Source organism: Acomys minous (assembly GCF_964271855.1).
Source record: "Acomys minous genome assembly, chromosome: 9".
Lineage (NCBI taxonomy): Eukaryota > Metazoa > Chordata > Mammalia > Rodentia > Muridae > Acomys > Acomys minous.
The window spans coordinates 41,409,750-41,429,508 of record NC_140490.1 but is presented as its reverse complement, the minus strand read 5'-3'; the positions used below and the strand labels follow the sequence as shown (position 1 = coordinate 41,429,508).

The following is a 19,759-nucleotide window of genomic DNA, read 5'->3' as shown; positions in this document are numbered from 1 at the left end:
GGACAGCAGGAGCTTTGCACCTATACATTCCGAGAATAACAGGCCTCAGGCGTTTCCTGTCAGCTAGTTGTTAGAAAGGGGCCAGTGCAATCTGACCAGATTCTGCAGTATTTCAAGAGAGGAGAAGAAGGAAGAGAGGAAGAGGAAGGAAGGAAGGGAGGGAGGGAGGGAGGAGGGAAGGAAGGAAAGAAGGAAGACCAGTCATGGCACCTTATGGGAAAGTACTCAGAAACATTGTAAAAGAAGACCTCTCACATTAGCATGTTTTTAGGAATTCAAGAAAATCGATGAGCCAAGTGGTGATAGAGCACGTCTTTAATCCCAGCAGTCAGGGAGGCAGAGGCAGGTGGATCTCTGTGAGTTCAAGGCCAGCCTGGTCTACAAAGCAAGTCCAAAACAGCTCAAGCTGCACAAAGAAACCCTGTCTCAAAAAACCGAGAGAGAGAGAGAGAGAGAGAGAGAGAGAGAGAGAGAGAGAGAGAGAGAAGAGAAAGAGAAAGAGAGAGAAGGTTGACCACTTGAAAAGAAGACGTTGTAATGAAGAGACCAAGAACTTTAAAATCCCATAGGAAAGTTAAAATCTTCCCTGGAAACAATGGTCAAGCACTAACAACAAAGTAGAAAATAAACCAGGTGGGTTCGCCAAGGATGGTAGTGAGAGGTCAGCAAGCACTAATAAAGGGCCAGAAGGCATTGTTAGGTATTGAGGTAGTCTCTGTGGGCTGTTCTGAAACTGTCACAGTTGCTCTTAGTGCCCAGGTCAGGCTCAAGGTCATCCTTGCTGCTCCCTGACAGATGAGAGTAAGGAATGAAAAATTATGTGTTCATTACTTTAGTAGTTACATTTGTGAGTTTTCTGACCAAAATACCTGACAAATAACTTAAAAGAGGATCCAGTCTCTTCCCTGTTTCCATGGTTACTGCAGAGGAAGAGGGAAGTGAGCATGCTCAGCTTTTTCCTCCTGTATTCCATCTGAGTCCCCAGAGCAAGGATGGTGGCGCCCACAACTGGGGTGCACACATGCTCGCATGCGCATGCAAGCACGCACTTATGCACATACACAGTTAATCCTCTCTGGAAAGGCTCTCAAAGACACACCAAGAGGTAGTTTTCCTAATCTCCTAGGGGCGTTCTAAATCCAGTCACCTCACCAATGATTAAATAAGGGAAGTACAAAAAAGAGGGTGAAGATGATTACTTGGTATTTGCTCCAGGAAGACTCAAGAAAACACTGATCTGTGTAACAGGAAAGACTTTCGGTACTCAAAGAACTTATGGAAAAGCCAAAGAGATCTGCCCTTTCCAGGGGTGAAACCCATACATGGCAATTCTTTAAACCTTTTATGTTGTCTATAAACAAACTTTTATGTATATGGGTGTTTTGCCTGCATGTGTGTCTGTGAACCACTTGGGTGCCTGGTGCCTGCAGAGACCTGAAGAGGAAACTGGATTCCCTGGGTCTGGAGTTACAGACGGTTGTGAACCACCATGTGGGTGCTGGGTATGAAACCCAGGTCCTCTCATGAACAGCCAGTACACTTAATCACTGAGCTGTCTGTCTCTCCAGCCCTAACAAACTTTTTTTTTTAATAACATTATTTTTCCTTTGTGTGTATTCATAGTACTGGACTTGAGAAAGACATTTTGTATAGGTATAAAACTTTGAAAGCTGGGTGTGGTGGTGCACACCTTTAATCCTAGCACTCGGGAAGCAGAGGCAGGTGAATCTCTGTGAGTTAGAGGTCAGCCTGGTCTACCAAGTGAGTTCAGGACAGCCAGGCCTACACAGAGAAACCCTGTCTCAAAAACAAAAACAAAAAAACAAAACTTTGAACATTTTTCTATAACCCCCTGCCTATTTGTTTTTCACACACACACACACACACACACACACACATACACACATGCTAAACTGGCGTCCATGAACAGAATAAGAATGTTCTTAGGAAAAAGTAGATGTCAGGGAAGTCTGTGGTCTGCACACTGAGCACCAAAAGATGATGAGTCAGCAAGTACAGTGTCCAGCGGAGTCTGCAGCCCAGGCAGTTTAGACCAGTTTGTCATCACTAGCAAAGGCAGCGATAACATGCCAGCACCTCAGATCCACACACCTTGAGAACTCTTCTTGAGTAGACAGGAGATGGATTTTTTTTTTAATTAAAATATAAAAGACACAGAGATTTCTGTATGGCAGTCAGACAAGGGACAGGTCAGGGTGAGTAGATCGGAGAAGTTCCATGTTGGTTAAAGGTCCAGTGAGCGTCAGAGACAGGCAGGCAGCACTCACCCACCGGACAGCTAAAGCTATACCAGGAAGGGACTGTTAGGAACACAAGATCCCAATCACAGCTCCGACATGGTAGAAGCCCCGGTGAGCAGATCATTGAATCCACTAGCCACACCGGGGTCTTTAAGTACCTTCACTTTGTTCCCAAAAGGAGACCCAGAGGGAGAACTGTACAGTAAAAACAATGATCCATCCATAGGCGATCCTAAAGGATTCGCTCCCATGGGAAAACGTATGTCTTTGATTGAACAATTCAGTCCACAGTGGATGGATGGGCTGAGCACTGTTTATGGAAATAGAAGCCGCTCGCGGTGCTGAGAAGGCTTGTTCAGCACTCTAAGCCTGACAGCAATCTGGGAAGGCAGAGTCAGTGTTGTCCCCCCATTTCTCAGAAAGAGGAGCTGGAGCTCACGGCCTGGACTTGGATCCCAGCTCTGAGTGTTCTGCCTGTGGGAAGAGGTGGGGAGGATGGGGGCCCAGAAGGTCTCACTGCAGTTTGTGCTGTCACCATCCACCTGTGCTGACGCTAGAAAGAATGTGAAGGACTTTAAAGGCTCAAAAGCCAACTAATTCCCAGGACTCAAAAGAACTGCTGCGGAGCCCTCCCGCTACCCTCTGCCTTCGCCTTTGAGACAGAGTCTCTCCCTGAGCCTGGAATCCACTTTCTTTCTACTGAGTGGGCAGCGTGCCCCAGTGATCCTCCTGTCTCTACCCATGCCCTGCCGCACCCCATGCTAAGGATCCAGGCTTGTGCCAGTGCTGGGATCTGAACTCCTGTCCTCACGCTTGCACAGCGAGCACTCTTAACTGCTGAGCCATCTCTCCAGCCCAAGTTCACTTTCCTATTACCTCTTTCTGATCTTTTGATGGCACGTGCATGTAATAAGTATGCTTAAAGCAAAAATACTGTGTCTCCTAAATAAGCAATCAGCACCACACTGGTGGGTCAGGGCAGCAGAACCTGACAGGCTGCAGGGGTGAGAAAAGAGGAAAGAGAAAAACAGTGTTTGCTCAAATGAAACTTGAGAAAGTTCCAGTCTTGAGGATGTCATATTGTCATAGACCACCTCATCCCCCGCCCCACTTTGCTTTCAGTTTCCAAAATATTTAGGAATTGGGGTGGTAGCTCTAGGCTGCTTTTCCAAACTTGCACATAGGCCTCTCTTTCTCTCCCACATCTCTATTAAAGCCTGAGAGAACACCTGTGGGAAAGCGTGTAGCGGGAGGCGTCAAGGCCACCCTAACCTTCACTATTTGAGAACACTTTGAAGCTAAGAAGTGGACATTTTAAAAAGATGGAGCAGTTGGATTTTGCAACTAACAATATCCTAATCAACTCAAAACCTGTAACAAATAAATACGACGAGAGGGGCCGCTTTTAGTCCACGTAAAGCATCCGCCTGCAGAGTGACAGCAGTTCACACGCATCGGAACACTCACGGACACAAAACATGTGGCGAGGGAGATGGCTGAGCAGTTAAGAGTGCATACCGCTCCTGCAGGAGCCTGACGTTCGGTAGCCAGCACCCACATCAGGGTACCTCACCAACACCTGTTAACACCTGCGCATAGACCCACACAGACACTGTGTGTGTGTGTGTGTGTGTGTAAGACAGAGAGAGCACGAGAGCACTTGAGGACAGCTTACTCACAAGTGTGTGACAACTAAAATAACCCAAGTAACCAGAGAGCCACTGTTGGGCTGGAAAGAATGACTTCATGCAGTGGCCCTGACACGTCTCTCCTCATAGCAGTTCCCGTCAGTACAGCTGTGATCACCTGTAAGACTTAGAAAACCATTGTGACGCGTTCCTAGAAGAATAGTGGCTGTAAGGAAGGCATTTTTGTAAGAGGAGAAATAGAAGGAACAACACTTTCCGCACCAGCAGTTAAGATGAGCTGTCATTACGACGGTGGGCGTGGGCCTCGCTCTGCAGCTGAGCAGGAGCACAGCCGAAGCCTAGAAACCAAGCCTGATGCCCCTCACATCTCAGCCGATAGAAACCAGCCAACTGGAAGAAAGGCTAAGTAGACTTCACATTTTCATGCTTAGGATAAATGTCTTCTGCTTTTGAAGACAGACTTGCCACAACCTGCAGCTTGGATCCTGGAACCCTGGATGGGATCAGGGAGGAAAGGAAGAAAGGACAGACAGACAGACAGGAAAGCTGAGGTTGGGTGGGGATGTGTGCTGTGATGGAAGGCACCTACCAGACCACCCTGAGCCTCCGGTGTTTATTAAGGTACAGCATGGAGGAGGGGCTGGCTGGTCTAGGTAGGAAGTCTCTACAGCCTCCTCTGAGGCTGCAAGCACCCTGGAGGAGCAAGCTGCAGTTGCTAGTCTTGTTTCGTTTTTTTCCCGAGACAGGGTTTCTCTGTGTAGCCGTGCACTGATCATTCACACTTCCTACCCATCCTTTGCCATCCATCCTGAGCCTAACCCGCATGAGGATCTGGCTTTGCCAATTTCTCATGGATTTGCGGCCTTGGTCTATATACCTTTTCTCAGGGCTTCCTCCACACCCTGCAAACTCAGACTCAAGTGCAAAGGATAAAAGTCATAAAGGCATTTAATATCTTACATGGCTGTTGCCTTAGCAAATTTACTCGTTTACTTGGATGTGGGGAACATTCTATTATGAAGGTGCATCACCCACATCCTTTGTAAATGGGAAAGGTAGGACAATTAGAATCCCAGCCTTAAGAGAGTGATGTTTTAAACTCCTGCTGTGCACTAATCCGTAGTGTTTAAAGGGTAATGTGCCCCCTCCCCGGGTTGGAAGCTGGAAATCTGAGTCTCATAGGCTCACACTCCCTCTGGGGACTCTCAGGGAGGAGCCCTCTTGCCTCTCCCAAGGTGCTGCTGCCTCTTGGGATTGTCGGCACCCCTTGGTTTGTAGGTGCATCATTGTACTCTGCCGCCTCTGTTTGACCGTAGGCACTAATCCAGGGATTTATTGACCACTTAATCCAATAGGACTCCACTTTGGCTAATTGCATAGATAGAACCACACCCTGCTCTTCAATGTGGCCCAAAACTCAGGAGCTACTATTCAACCCAAGGCAGATGGTTTAGAAGAAATATTTACAGAATATTATTGAATAAAAGCTGTAGATAGTGAAGCATCTGGTTTGGTCTCAGACCTTAAACACCTTAGAAGATTGAAAAGGTGTTTGCCCAAGTGTTGCCAGTGGCAAATAGTAGATAAGCCTGGGGGCAATTTCATTGCTTCACTAAATTTGAAATTTTCTAAAGTTCTGAGTATTTCCTTGATGAGAGAATCTGACAAATTGTGCACCAAGCCTTTTATTTGCACCAAAGGGCTCCTAACCTCAGTCTGGCAACTGCAGGTTTAAAATAAAGTAATAGCCTTAACTGCCATAACTTTGGTCTGGCTGGTTAAAAATGTTTCAGAGTTTGCCAAATTCAGATGGCGTTTTTTAATATGTCATTTAAAACAATGAATATTTTCAAGTTGAATTACTCCTTGATAGGCATGTTACTTTCTGTTATTTTCCAAATTACAGATAATTGAGATGAGTGGGTTTGAGAAGTTCGCTGTAGCTGTGGGGGTTTTTGTTCTTATGCTTTAGGCTGTGAAGGTGGGTCACGGATGGAGCATGAGGCTCTGGGTTCAACCCCCAGCACCTGAAACACATAAATAATAAAAAAAAAATCATAATTACCACCCATACCACCCATGCTGTAACAGACCTCCCCCCCAGGTCCCATAGGCACAGTAAAGTGTCAAACCATGTAGCTCACAGTGAGATATCTGGATGGAGCAGTTGCTGGGGTTTTTGTCGTCATCTTCTAGGCAAGGAATCGTTCCTGCTGGCCTCACGGAAAATGAGCTGTGGAGAGCAAAGTACGCGTATGACTCGGCTTTCCATCCTGACACGGGTGAAAAGATGACTCTGATAGGACGGATGTCTGCTCAGGTCCCGATGAACATGACCATCACGGGCTGCATGATGACCTTCTACCGGTAAGTTACAGGGTGTGCGGCAGGCGGTAGCTGATGTGCTACTGTGGTCATTCGAAGACTGTCTTAGTGTAAATTTTACTGAAATAAATGTCCCAGTGGTTATGTTAACAAGAATGATGAATTCACTCGACGGCCTGTCCGAACATGCTGTACCCCATAACTATAGTCAGTAAAACAATAAAATAAAATGTAGGGCTGGCAAGGTGGCTCAGCGAGTAAAGGCCTGAACATAGAGTTCTATGCCTGGGAACCATTAGCAGATGGAGACTGCCTAATTATTACAAGTCGTCCTCAGACCTCCACATGCATGCACGTGCGCATGTATACAAAGTAAATAAAAATTCAAATTAAAAGATGTAAAATAAAGTAGAACATGTAACAGCTGAAAACAGGATGAAGGGGGCTGTTAGGTTCCACCCCTGAAACCACTGCTCTTGGGAGGCTAAGACACAAGGATTTTTATGTGAGGCCAGCCTCACTCTATAGCTAACACCTGTCTCAAACTAACAATAACAACAAAAGTAATTGATAAAATGAAGTGGTGTTGCTTTAACATAAAGAAAGATATCATTTCGTCTTTAGTTCCTCTCTGAGTAGCTGTTGCCACTCTATTCAGCGACAACTCACACGATACACATAACATGTAACATCCATCTATCTGGGCACAAGGACACATGACTAGAATCTTAGCACACAGAAGACTAAGGTACTGGGAGGCCAAGAGTTTGAGGTCATTTTCAGAAAACAAAATGAAATAATTATAATAAACAGATAAAATGATAATAGCAACAGTACAATCCACTGTATTTAAACATGTGTTTTGCCTCTAACAATGCTAAATAAGGGGCCAGAGAGGTCGCTCCGAGGCTAAGGGCAGTGACGTGCTGCTCTTGCAGAGGACCCCAGCTCAGTTCCCAGCACCACATGGTGGCTCACAGCTGTCTGTAATTCCAGTTCCAAGGGATTCAACACCTTCAGGTGAGCACTGTGCACACTTGATACACACACACACACACACACACACACACACACACGCAGGCACAGCACTTATTCACCTAAGATAAAAGTAAATAAAACTTTTTTTAAACGATACTAAATGATACCTTTGTTTAAAAGGAAGCTGACATTTTCCCTAAGTCTGAAACCCTTAAGAAAATAAGATAGAAAAATAAGGGTCTAGAAACAAAGTCTTCTACAGTTTTTCTCTGTAGATGCAGTTGTGCTTAGGTGTAGGGATAGACATAGCTACAGTGCCCTTGTGCATTAACCCTTGGACAGCCAAGACCGCTTTGCTTGCAAATAGATTCTTTTTCACCCAAGAGAAGGAACCTTCCATTTATTGCCTACTCTGTGCCAGACTCTTTTTTGCGGGGGCGGGGCAGGGTTGGGGGGATTCTGATTTTTTGAGACAAGGTTTCTCTGTATAGCCTTGGCTATCCTGTCCTGGACTCTATTTGTAGACCAGGCTGGTCTTGAACTCACAGAGATCCGTCCAAGTGCTGGGATTAAAGGCGAGCGCCACCACAACCACCTATGCCAGGCTTTTTAAAGTTTGTTTGTTTTTTGTTTTGGTTTGGTTTTTTCCTTTGTGATAGAAGATGTCCTGGATAGTTTTCGTCATCTTGACACAAGCTAGAGTCATTTGGGGAGGGAGCCTTTCAATTGAGAAAATCCCATCATAAAACTGACCCTGTAGGCCAGTCTGTCAGGCATTTTCTTGATTAATGACTGATATGGTCACGGTGGGTAATGCCACCCCTAGGCTGGTGGTCTTGGGTTGGATAGATAAGAAAGCAGGCTGAGCAGGCCATGAGGAACAAGGCAGTAAGCAGCACTCCTCTATGGCCTCTGCATCAGCTCCTGCCTCCAGGGTCTTGCCTTGGGTACCAATTGGGTGAACAATAATGTGGAAGTGTAAGCTGCAATAAACCCCTTGCTCCCCAAGTTGCTTTTAGTTATGATGTTTATCACAGCAATTGAAACCCAAAGACAGGAGACTTGTGAGCTTGATGGTAAGGAAACTGGGTGTTAGAATAGATGCTCTGTGCCTGCAGTGCTCCTCCCGTCTGCAGCCCAGGCTCTCTCCCTGCCAGTGCCCTCCCTTGCTGGTAGTTGGTGTTTAACATTCCCCACCACCACCACATTGATGGATGCTCACTGCTGCCAATGGGTATGTGACACGTCACTCTGTTTTAGGACCACACCAGCTGTGCTCTTCTGGCAGTGGATAAACCAGTCCTTCAATGCTATCGTCAACTACACCAACAGAAGCGGAGATGCTCCCCTCACTGTAAAGTAAGGCTATGGAGCTGACCCATCCTCCGTGAGCCCCTGTTTCTTACGTAGCAATCAATGCATTTATACACATGGCTGGCTCTGGGCAATGTCTCTACTTCCTCTGTATCAGGGTAACTGTCTGCTTTTGTCTTGCCTTCTCTGGACTTCTGTGCTGTTAGTTGGATCGTGCTGTGTCTCTTAAACCCTAAGCTCAGGGCTCTGCAGAACACCTACCAGGCAGCCCTCAGGTGTGACCTTTAAAAAACAAAACAAAACTCGCCTCTGGGCTACATGAGTCGAAGCCACCAGTCTCGAAACAGAATGCAAGGACTTTGCTGGTATGCCCTTTATACATGCTTTACTTTAAAAGCACCTCATTCCTGGAATCCAAAGCAAGCAGTGAGCTTGTGGGATTTGTTTCATGTTTCAAAAGATTGCAGGGGGGCGGGGGCAGGGGCGGGGCACGTAGCTGAGACTGATAAAATAAAACTATAGCTATAACCTGCACAACGCTTGAAAGAGAAGTCATTTTCTTGTTCATTTTGGAAAGTGACCTTTGATTCTCAGTATTCTGCTATCATCAGATGAAGCAAAGGAGGCTGAAACCTGCCACCCAGGGGTGTTTCTCACAATTAGCAGAATGGCTTGGGCTCAGCTGCACATTAGAGAGAGCTTTGGACTCTTTTTTTTTTCCATGTATATGTTAATATTTTGAGTAATAGTTTTGATTTGCACAAAGGTGCCCCAGACACTTAACCCCGAGCCTTTCCTGTGTCTGTCACTTTCCACACACTCACAGCTCTGCTCTTCCTCACCTTCCATGGGTGCTTCGTCCACATGTCTATCTGTTTGGGGTGTAGCCCATTTTTTTAGGGACATGTTTGCTTTGTCTCTGGATTCCCACACTGATGGAGTGGCCCCAGATGCTGCTCTGTGGACTCTCCATTTCTGATTGGACAACATCTGTCTCCCCAGTTTCTTCAGGTCATATGCTCATGAACCCTGATGTGCACCTGTCATTTACACGGCATCTTTATTCTTTTCAGTGAGCTGGGAACAGCTTATGTTTCTGCAACAACCGGCGCTGTGGCAACAGCCCTTGGACTCAATGCCTTAACCAAGGTACTTTAGTGTTAGTTCCATGGCAGAGTGTCTTAACCTGTTCTCACCCGTCATGCTGGGTGCCTCTGTTAGTTCTCAAGAGTTCCATCACTTGGCTTTCTTGTAGCCATCTTCATCTGGGTGCTTTATTGTATCTTCTAGTGGATTAGGAGAAGGGCTGTAGCTAGGAGCACCGGCCAAGACTGGTCTGTGCATTAAATATGAAATGCCTAATGTTTGGCTGTGGTTCTCTGCATCTGCTACTACAACTTGATATGCCAAGGCAAGTTGATGTCCATGGGAGGTCTCTCCTTCTCTGAGGAGAGAGAGAGGGGGACATAGGGGCAAGAAAGGTGAGAGGGAGGAACTGGGAGGAGAAGATGGAAGGGAAGCGCCAATCGGGATGTAAAGTTAATTAATCTATTAATTAATGAATGAAAAATATGAAATGCCTTTTTCTAAAGAGCCCTCCTGAGACGGGTGTGTATATGGCACGGGGGTGGGGGGGGTTGGTGAGGGGACAAGGGCACAGGGGACATGTAATGTGCCTTGAAGAGGTAGAGCTGGCATCTGAAATCAAAGTTCTGGAACTTGGGGACTCTAAAGCCTATGTGCTTTCAGCCACATGAATTAAGCTATCATGGTGTCTGTGATGGATACATTGTCTCGGTATGTCCTTGCCAGAGATAGAGAGATAACTCTAAGCAAGGAGTTGAGGGCCCCTTGGCCTAGCTCTGTCTGGCCAGAACTGCAGTGCTCTCAGGAGGACATAAGCTGTCCAGGAAAAGTAAGGCGATGCTTCTGGAATTATGTTTTCTACAGCGCGTCTCACCACTGATAGGACGTTTTGTTCCCTTTGCTGCTGTAGCTGCTGCTAACTGCATCAACATCCCACTGATGAGACAAAGGTAAGATGAACACGAGTGCCTTGTGCCTGGCAATAGTTTCTCATAGTGTAGAAAGTAAATGAAACCTGATCTTTGCTTCGAAATACTCTGGGATGGAGATTGTAAGGGCAAGATTCATTGCGTTCTTTCTGATTGAAGTAGGCTGAGCAGTACCTGGAGGCTTAGAATGCATAGCCTTCCTATTTCTAAAGTGTGTCTCTAGCCTACATGGACTACAAAGAGAGAATTCTGTAAGATCGAGACCGGAGAGAAAGAAAAGCAAAAGGTTTTTGGGTTTTCCTGGGAATTTTCTTTGCAGCTTAAGGTGATTTTAATCTTTATCTTTAACAATATTTTTAGCACTAACAGAAGTAAAAGGAGAAGAAAGAATAAGCAGTTGAGGCAGACAACAACAAACAGGGCAATTGCAGGAGTTGGGATCCCGGCATTAGGAACTGGTGAATACCCAACGGGGCTGGGTTGCAATGACTGTCACTACTTGAGTTGACTCAATAACACTATGTACTGTATCTATTTCTGATTTAGAAAGTTGTTCAAATTTGTGCATGAGCATAGAAATTAACCTTACCTTTGAGCTAAGCGTATCCACCCCTCAAAGTCATATCGTTATTGGAAAAGTACATCCTTCTGAAAAAAAGAGTACTCCTGTTATTTTCCCATTGTGTCTATCACAAGAGGCTTGAACCTGTTCGTGGGATTCAAAAATAGGCTTATCAGTGCCAAAAATGACACTTGAGTGGGAAACTGGATGAAGGAGGCACTTGATCTTTCTCAACAGAGACCTCCTTCAGGATGCTCACTGGAGGCATCTGTGAACCCTTTTGTGTGTTTTCTGCCCTTCAGGGAACTCAAAGTTGGCATTCCTGTCACTGATGAAAATGGCACTCGCTTGGGAGAATCGACCAGCGCTGCAAAGCAAGCCATCACGCAGGTGGTCATCTCCAGGATCCTCATGGCAGCCCCTGGCATGGGTGAGTGAACTTGGTATTCTGCCTTGTAGTTCCTACCAAGCGTCTGTGTTTCAGTAACCAAAAGCAGCAAATAGCATTCCACTTTGTGAAATTACCTTCTGATGGTGGAGCCAGCAACTGACCAAGTAAAGAAAATACATGGAATAAATGAGACATCCTTTACCTAAATGCTTGGGGCTTTCAGAAGTGTCCCAGATTTAGGAATTTTTTTTGGGTTTGGAACATTTACATATATATACATACATACATACATACATACATACATACATACATACATACATCTTGAGGACAAGGCCCAAAGTTAAGTTTGAAGTTTATTGGTGTGGCATAAAATACTTTTATGCACTATTGCTAGTGGTTTCATGCACTCACAAACATTGTATATTGTCAGCAGAGAGGCAGGTGCTTGCCTTGTGTGAGAGGTGTTCTGCAAAGGCAGCTGCAGCTGGAGGAGAGAAAGGGTTTTCAGAGGGCTGAAAGACTGCAGCCAGCTACTGCAGCATTCCACACTCTAACCCGTAGTCTGAGGAATAGAACCGTGCACAGTTCAAACATGGTAACTCTGTGAATAGGGGTGCTGTGGAAGATTAGAGGAAAGGGGTGCAACAGTGGTAAGCAGACATGGTTCAGGAGGCTATCTCAGCACCACAGGCAGCAAACCATAGCTAGCTGGACCCGAGTGATGTAGTGGAGTGATGAGCAAATACTTCCTACTGAAGTCTCCCTGGAGCATGGGACAATGGTAATGCTGAGAACAGCTATGAGAAAATGGGCGCCTGGCAGCTACTCTGTTATTTATATGGTGTGGGTCAGCATAAGCAGAGGGAACAGCTGTGTCCTATTAAGACCCTTTGAGAACCTCCTGTCTCCCCAGTGGGCTGCTCAAAAGGCCTGGAGAAAGTTCTCAGGCACTTAGAATCAAAGGGCCTGGGAATTGCGGCATTGTCTGCAGGAAAAGCAAAGAAAGAAACCCAGGAGCTAATGCGCTTGAATTTCTCCACCTACGCTGGGTGGAAACGGCACTCGGCTCTCAGAAGATGCTCTCACGTGGAGCGTGGCTGTCAGCTGCTGTCAGGTTTGCATGCTGATATTTTGGCTACCGTCAGATGATGCTCTGAGCTGGCTAGTGTCAATGAGCGACAAAGGTGGAAGGAAAGCGCAGAAAGGAAAACGGAAGCGCATTCTGCAGCCAACCCTGTATGTATGCAGCTCAGCATCTGCAGAGTCAACCAACCTTCAGAAAGGAAAAGACAGGTGCGCTGAACACATTCAGGCCTTCTCGCTGTCCTTCACAATAGTGTGTAGCTATTTGCACATCATTTATGTTGTACTGTATGCTACAAGTCACCTAGAGATGACGACACCTATGAAGGCTGAGTATCCATGCACTTTGTATCATAAGGAGCCCTGGACCCAGTCCCCTGTCCATGCTGAGAGAGACAAGCAACGATGCTACTGCATTTCAGCCAACTAGGGGAGATCACTGGTGTCTCATTCAACACAGGAGCCCTTCTGTATACTATGGGATGCCAGTGTGCTCTATGAACGTATCTAGGAAACCACAGTCCTGCAACCTACAGAGACTCCATGGAGCCCAAGATTGGCATGCCAAAGAGAAGGCTATGGAGCCTCCAACACACCTCCTGAGCCCTGATTTCCAGGCTTCCTGAAAACAGTGCTGCACCGCAGCTTCCGCTCAGCTCCAGCTCTGCATTTGCTTTGGTCTGAGTCGTTCCTGTCTTTGAGATGCCCTCCTCCCAGAGTCAGCCAACTCAGCGCCCGTGTTTCCAGGAACTTGGCTGTTTTCAACACCATTTTGTCTGCACGGAAGACCCAGCTCTCTGTGCCACTGAAACCTGTTGAGAGTGGAGAGGATGCTGAAGTAGCCGATGTGTTGTTAGCTGGTAAAGGCTGTGAGCTGATGAGCTGGTGCTGCCTCCCTCAGTACAGCCCGGTAAATGGAATGGTTCCCGTTTCAAAAATGGGGAAAAAAAACAAACAAACAAACCTGAGGCTCTGAGAAGATGGGTAAGTGTTCTAGGATCCCCAGCTGGCAAGGCACCTTCATTGTCCTGAGCTGTTTTTAGCTGAGCCAAACCAGGATCCTTCCAGCTGCCCTCCCTGCATGGTAGACACCCAAGGAAAAGGGCATTTATTTTGCTAACAAGGGAAGAAAAACATCCCTGGTGTCTAGTATTGTGACTTCAAGGTGAGCAGTGGATTTCCCTTAAAGATTCCAAAATTTCTGGCTGTTAGACAATAGTAACATTTTACTTTTCAAAATTCTAGAGGATTAAAAAAAAAAAAATCAGTTCACTTTCTACTTAGAAAAAAATAAAGAAAAATAAAATAATAAAAGAAAAAAGAAAAAATTTCCATTGGATCAATCTGTGAAGCATGCCAGGATAATTCAATACTTACGTATGATACATTAACAACCAGTAGACCTAAATGTAATCATTTAAAGATTGCTACAGTAGATTTCATTCTGCCAATGTAAAACGAGCCTAAAAGTGACACAGCTTTCCATCAGATTGTTACAAGAGACTCGGCTGTAAACAGGCAGTACGTGGAGGCTTACCTGGCCATGTCTTTTTTACAGCCATCCCTCCGTTTATCATGAACACCTTGGAAAAGAAAGCCTTTCTGAAGGTAAGACGCGTTCCTCTGTTGTCATTTTCTGAGTCCTCTTCCTTCTTTTTCTTTCTTTCTTTCTTTTTTTCTTTCTGTTTCAGACAAGGTTTCTCTACATAGTCCTGGCTGTCCTGGAACTCACTATGTAGATCAGGCTGGCCTCAAACTCAGAGAGACTCACCTACAATTGCCTCCCTGTGTGCTGGGATCAGAGGTGTGTGCAACACTGCGGCTGTGAGTCCTATTCCTTGCTCTTCAGATTTCACACTGAGCAGGATGGTTAGTGACTGACTGTAAGTGCCCATGCTTACTTGCTGGGCCAACATTAGCTGATGCGGCTGGCTTGACTGGACTGAGGCTATGACAAGTTTATTGAGAGCAATCAGACTTTTTATATCCTCATCAGAGACAGGATACAGTGACAGGTGCCAGGATCGATACAGTTGTAGTTGCCAAGGTACAATGACATTTGCAAGCTAAACAGGGCACACCAATTGTCCTTTCAAGCTTCCATGCTTCCTTGACATCCGAGGGAGCATACAGAGAAACACAAAGTGGCTTTAACATTTCACTGCCTGAAGGAGTGCCTTGGGTTCTCAGAAACTGAAAGGCATAGCAGTGCCCCAGGAGCCGTGGACTCTAACCTGAAAACACTATGATGCACGCCTCTCAAGGCAGATAGGCCAGGCCAACTTCATGACTCCTGCGAGTGACAACTTGAAGGTCAGTTTCCCTTAGATAGGCACAAAGTTGCTTCTGAAAACATCTCTCCACTCAGGTATTTGTACATGAGACTTCGGCTGCGGTGAGGCAGTGACTCCACCCAGTCATCTGCTGTATGCTTACTTAGCTGGCTCAAAGTGAAAAGATGACAGTGACTTTGGGATGTGGGAAGTTGCTTATCTGTAACATTGGGAATGGAAAGATCTGGAGTGGTCACTTCATAGAACATTGAATTTAGCATTTCTCTTTGGTAGTCAAATCTAAAAATTTAATAACCTATCAACTGTTTCCCTGAAAACCTGGAAATAATTACACAGGAAAGTGTGTGTTGCTGTGTGCCATCTCTATACCCTCCAAATTGTGTTTTGCAGCTTCCAGGATTAGCCCAATGGGGATAGAGTGGGATTAGACCACTCTTTCCTATCATGGTGTGTGTGGAGACATACTTAGAAGCAGAGGTCCTGGCCCTCCCTGGAGGAATGGGTGTACCGTGAACATGGCAGCTCCCTTGGGGTGGACCATTTGGGTCTTAAAAGTGGAACTGTAAAAGGCAGGGAGTGTCAGATGTTTTGGAGTGAGGTCATGATGTATACCCATAGGTCCATGTATACCACTTAGGCCCCAGTAGGAAGAGGACGGCCAAATGATGAAGGGACCCTTCATAAACATTCTCCCTGTGTAAGCCAAGAAAATGTACTGGGAAGAAAGAGTGTGAGCACCCCACTGTGCCTCTGTATCAGCAGGGAACTCTCAACCATGCTCTCAGAACCTCTGGGGACATAGAGAATTAAGGCACCAAGGTTCTGTCACTCTACTGTGGCGATATGCAGTAGTGTCAAGAGTCGCTGTGTAGTGACAAACTGTCTCTTTGCTCTTGGAGCATTGCCAGAGGCAATCCTCCAGCTTCTCCAGAAAGTGCCACACTTCTGACAGCCTCGGTCACAAGTTAACAAAATGGCAAAACAGTAGCCGGTACTTAAGCAGTGAGCTTGTCAATGCCCTAGTAGATCCCTCAGGTCTCAGCTACCTAGGGTCACCTACAGTCCAAATATACTAAGTGGAAAGTTCAAAAAACCAGCAATGCATATGTTTTCCATTGTGAGCCTTTCTGAGGGGCCCTCTGCATCCTGTCCAGGATCCTGTCAAGAATGTGAATCAGCCTTTTGGGCAGGGTATCCACACCGCTCACGTTATCTGCCTGTTAGTCACTCTGCAGCCACCTCACTAATCATGTCAGCTGCCATGATTTCACAGAACCTGCATCTAAGGATACCTTATTTTATGTAGTAATGGCCCAAAGGGGCAGTAGTGATACTGGTAGTTTCATTATACTATATTATATCTTTCTCTTAGAACTAATAATTGTGTTATTAGCTATTGTCAATTCCTAAATGTCTCTGTTTTATGGTAAACTTGGTCATAGGAAGGCATGTATAAGCAGAAACATAGTACATGCCAGGCTTGTACATCCAAGGTTCCAGGTAACCACTTGGGGGCTTCTATAAGGGGAAGTTGCCACCTGGAACAGAATGGAATTGTGTCCTCCCTTGACATTTAACCTACTTCAATAGGTTATTGTTTTGAAGATGTGTGAAAAGATTTTACTAAAGTCTTTTCCTAGTACGAAGTTTAGGAACGGTTGTCTTCCAGGGTCATGTTAACTGACACCGAGCTGCCATCTGTAAACTGCCAACTGATGACGTTATATGCAGTTTGCAATCAGAGACCTCCATGGCTTTCAGATGATCAGAAAACAGATACACATGTCCTCCTGTCAGTCTCTGCTTGACTGACAGGAACAGATTCGGACTGTGAAGGAGGAAAACCTAACAACATGAATTGAGCCCAGGGACTTAAGTCTTGGGAGCAGTGGGGTGATAAGGGGGCTTTCCCAAGGATCCAGTCAGTGTCCAGGGCTGTTCACTGTCAGCTCTCAATCTGGGATGGCACCAAATCTTTATCATCTGCACTGAGGTTATAGATTCACCCAATCCACCTTTTCACTTGCCTGGTCCTCTCTTAAGGCACTGTCATAGATAACTCTGAAAATAACAGAGAATTGAGGACATATTAAATAAGGCAAATATCCCCAAAGCAAGACGAGGGCTGGAGACATGGCTTAGTGGCTAAGAGCACATGCTGTTCTTGCTGAGGGCTCACATCCCTTTCCCAAGCCCCACACCCTGTAACTCCAGCTCCAGGAGATGCAGTGACCTCTTCTGGCCTCCTGGGACATCGATACTCATGTACATATATACATATACAGAGACACAAACACAATTAAAAATTATAATATATATATTAAAGCATCCCTAGATTTCTAGTTTTGGGTTTTGCTATTTGTTTATTTTTCTGGCATAAAAGTAACAGCTTTTGCAAGAAAAAAAAATGGTAAAGGTTAGTCCTTTGACCCACAGATAATGGTCAACAGGATTTTGTAGGTCACTACGGAAAGTCTGCAGGCCACTTTCAGTAGCAGCATCATTCTGTGTAAGCTTTCCTGGTATCACCCCACACCCAGTTACCAATAAACCCCTGATGCTTCAGTTATGTAGGGCCACCCACAGTCAAATCGTGTTAGGTGGAAGAGTCCACAAACAAGCAAGGCATGAGTCACAATGCAGCCTGACAGTGGGACAGAAGCTGAGAGTCTCATCACTTTTTGGAAGGACACTATTCAGAGGAATTGGCTCCAGGCCTGGGCACAGAGCACGCTGGCTGTTGATGTGTGTCTTTACCATGGCTCAGAATTACATCACTTCATAAGCTTGCATCCCTTTGATAGAGGACAAACAGCCATGGGGGAACCTGAGACATGAAAGCAGTATTCCAATGTACTCATGCCTTTGAACTCCTGGGGTCTTGGTGTTGGGATGGTTACCATGGTTACTCTTATCTTATCATGGCAGACACTGGACAGAGCGTCTAGTTAGTCATACTGCACATCTTTCTGACTGTGATAGATGAAACTCCCTGTACGTCTATATCCTGGCACATGAAAGACAGGCACTGAGTGAAACAAGCACTCCAGTTACCATGGCCACATTGTCCTAGACGTCTACGAACTTAAAAAGACATACTTGTCATGGTCTTATCCTACCTCGTCTTTTTTAATTTTTAAAAATATGTTGTTGTTGTTTTGTTGTTGTTTTGTTGTTGTTGTTTTGTTGTTGTTGTTTTATGTGTGTATGGGGGGTGAGCACATATGTGCAAAAGTACACATGTGGAGGCCAGAGGACAACTCTCTGAAGTTGCTTCTCTTTCTATCTTTATGTCATTTCCTGGGATCGAACTCAGGTTGCCAGGTTTACACTACAAGTGTTGTTACCCACTGAGCCATCACTGCCCTCCGCCCAGCCTCATGTATGGTTTGCAGCATGACTTGCCTCCACGCCCCTCTGTAGTTTGAAAGCATACCACCTCATTTACTCTTCCCTCAGAAGCCACTGGCTTTGGGATGCTGGTTGCAAGGTGTAAAGACATGGCCAGAATTGTTAAGGAACATTCCATGAGCCTCCCTAGCTACAGGGAGTCTGGCTGTAACTGCATTCCTTCCCGTTCCAATGGAACACGTTGCTTTGCAACAGTCAAGGCTCAGGGTTCCTGAAGGAACCTTATGTACTTCAGCCCTCACTCCCAAGTTCAAGGTTGAGCCATACATACCTACCACTCCCAAGTTCAAGGGTGAAGTTCTACGTATTATCTTTGTGCTTGGGGCTTGTTTAATAGTGTGAGCATCATTCAAACACACACTGGGGCAGAACATAGCAATGCTCCTCTTTGGAGTTTGAAGCATTTTCTCGCTGTTTTTGGAAATGCAGATTTTTCTGTGATGACCGACGACTCCTCTACAGACATGAAAGCAAATTGAACATTCTCAGCTTTTTAAACAGCAGTTCTTAGGGAACATTCAGCATGACTCATCCTCCCCCACATCTTAGCTTTTTCCAAGTGAAGGGCTGGGAAAAACATTCCAGCTATGAGCAGGTGACTCATGAAAATCCCTGCAGCTAAACAAAAGTTCACCTCCTAAATTACAGCATCGCCTTGAACAGTTAGCTATCCCAGAGGCTGCCTGACACTTTCATTGGGTTTAAAACCAATAGGTTTAGACCCTGAAGTCACTCTTAGGACTTTTGATTCTGGATCTTTTGTGTCTCTGATAACGGGCTGCTATGTGTGCTTGGTAGCTGTTTGGGATTGTTTGCTTAATGGACTTGAGTGTGACATTCTTTACTTAGTCTCGAGCCCTTTGCTGGATGCCTGGGGTAAGCAGTGTTCAGTACCAGAGTCACAGAAGGAGGAGATGAGCCTTGCCTTTGGTGTATGAATGAGGTAAAGGACCAGTGGCCACAACACAGGAGATGGAGCTTGGGGCAGCAGAGAATGCAGAGAAGCTGTGGCTGGCATAGACTCACAGAGGACCAGGTGGCATCCCGGGTTCGGTAGTGAGAACAGAGCATGGCTTGGTGGGGACTTGTGGGTGGTTGGGTTATACAGAGGGAATTGATTCTACCCTCTATGAAATGAACTCCCCATGGTGCATGGAATCTAAACCTAAAAACTCAACTACAATAAGAAAATATCACTGAACACAGAGTTTGGGCAAATACTTCTTTTTGTTGTTGTTGTTGTTGTTGTTGTTGTTGTTGTTGTTGTTTGAGACAAGGTTTCTCTGTGTAGCCTTGGCTGTCCTGGGCTCACTTTGTAAACCAGGCTGTCCTCAAACTCACAATGATCTGCCTGCCTCTGCCTCCAGAGTGCTGGGATTAAAGGCATGTGCCACCACACCCAGCTCAAATATTTCTTGAATGCAGGACCAAAAGAAAAAAAAAAAGAAAAGAAAAAGAAAAATTAGACTACTCCAA

The 19,759-nt window shown here is 45.6% G+C and overlaps 1 protein-coding gene across 2 annotated transcripts in view; it reads left to right on the top strand.

The window, feature by feature from the left end:
* The window catches only part of SFXN1 (sideroflexin 1), a 40,357-nt gene that overhangs the window by 14,525 nt on the left and 6,073 nt on the right, over positions 1–19,759 (top strand). For both annotated transcript variants that reach the window (XM_084794011.1, XM_084794012.1), the window contains exons 3-8: positions 6,107–6,277; positions 8,474–8,572; positions 9,601–9,676; positions 10,478–10,563; positions 11,407–11,534; positions 14,137–14,186. In XM_084794011.1, the coding sequence (XP_084650137.1) occupies positions 6,107–6,277; positions 8,474–8,572; positions 9,601–9,676; positions 10,478–10,563; positions 11,407–11,534; positions 14,137–14,186 (610 nt within the window). The remainder of the gene's footprint in view (positions 1–6,106; positions 6,278–8,473; positions 8,573–9,600; positions 9,677–10,477; positions 10,564–11,406; positions 11,535–14,136; positions 14,187–19,759) is intronic.